Source organism: Aureococcus anophagefferens, assembly GCF_000186865.1.
Source record: "Aureococcus anophagefferens unplaced genomic scaffold AURANscaffold_74, whole genome shotgun sequence".
Lineage (NCBI taxonomy): Eukaryota > Pelagophyceae > Pelagomonadales > Pelagomonadaceae > Aureococcus > Aureococcus anophagefferens.
The window spans coordinates 2936-3764 of NW_008705625.1; the positions used below are offsets into that span (position 1 = coordinate 2936).

The window sequence follows — 829 nt, forward strand, 5'->3', positions numbered from 1 at the left end:
GGGGGCGGGCGGGCGGCGCGCGGGGGGCTGGCGGAAACAGGGCCGGGGCGGGGCACGCACCGGTGATGACGATGTCGTCGTCGGAGGACTCCGCGTCCGCCGCGGCCGCCGGCGGCGCGCCGGAGGGGAGCTCCTCGATGACGATGTCCGAATCGTCGCTGTCGGAGTCGGCCATTGCTGCCAGGAGAAAAGTCGCCTAGTGCCGACCACGGCGTTTCGTCGAAGCCACTCGTCGCAGCTCTCCGCGATTGTTGCAGTCGCTGGCGGCAAGTTGAACGGCTCTGTCGATGGAGTCCCGACCCGACGACGGAGTCCGACGATAGCTTACGCAACGTACTTGGGCGCGAGCCCCGGCCCCGGGTCCGCGTCGTCCGCCGCGCCGAGGTACTCCTTCCCGACGGCCCAGACGAGGAAGGCCACGTAGGCGCCGAGGAACGCGGCGGCGTGCACGCGGTAGAGGCGGAACCCCGTGCACAGCAGCAGCACCAGGAACAGGAGCAGCGTGACGACGAGCACGAGCACGGGCACGACGATGTCCTCCGCCGGGAGGCCGTGGTAGACGCCGCCGTGCGACAGGCAGAACGCGAGCCAGGGCAGCCCCAGGCCGATGAGCACGTTGAACGTGTTCGACCCGAGCGCGTTCGACACGGCCATGTTCCCGAGCCCCTTGCGCGCGACGACCATGGACGCGACGAGATTCGGCAGCGACGTGCCCACGGCGGAGAAGGTGATGCCGACGACGGCGTCGGGCAGGCCCAGCATCGCGCCCAGCGTCTCGCAGAACGAGCACATGAACAGCGACAGCACCGCGAGCCACACGACGCANGCG

The 829-nt window shown here is 70.3% G+C and overlaps 1 protein-coding gene across 1 annotated transcript; it reads right to left on the reverse strand.

The window, feature by feature from the left end:
* Positions 1–324: 324 nt before the first annotated feature.
* On the reverse strand, positions 325–795 carry AURANDRAFT_34328 (hypothetical protein; the record flags this gene model as incomplete). The annotated part of the gene is made up of 1 exon (XM_009043861.1): positions 325–795. A coding segment is annotated over one exon (471 nt), but the record flags the coding sequence as incomplete, so codon positions are not given.
* Between the last annotated feature and the right edge of the window lie 34 nt (positions 796–829).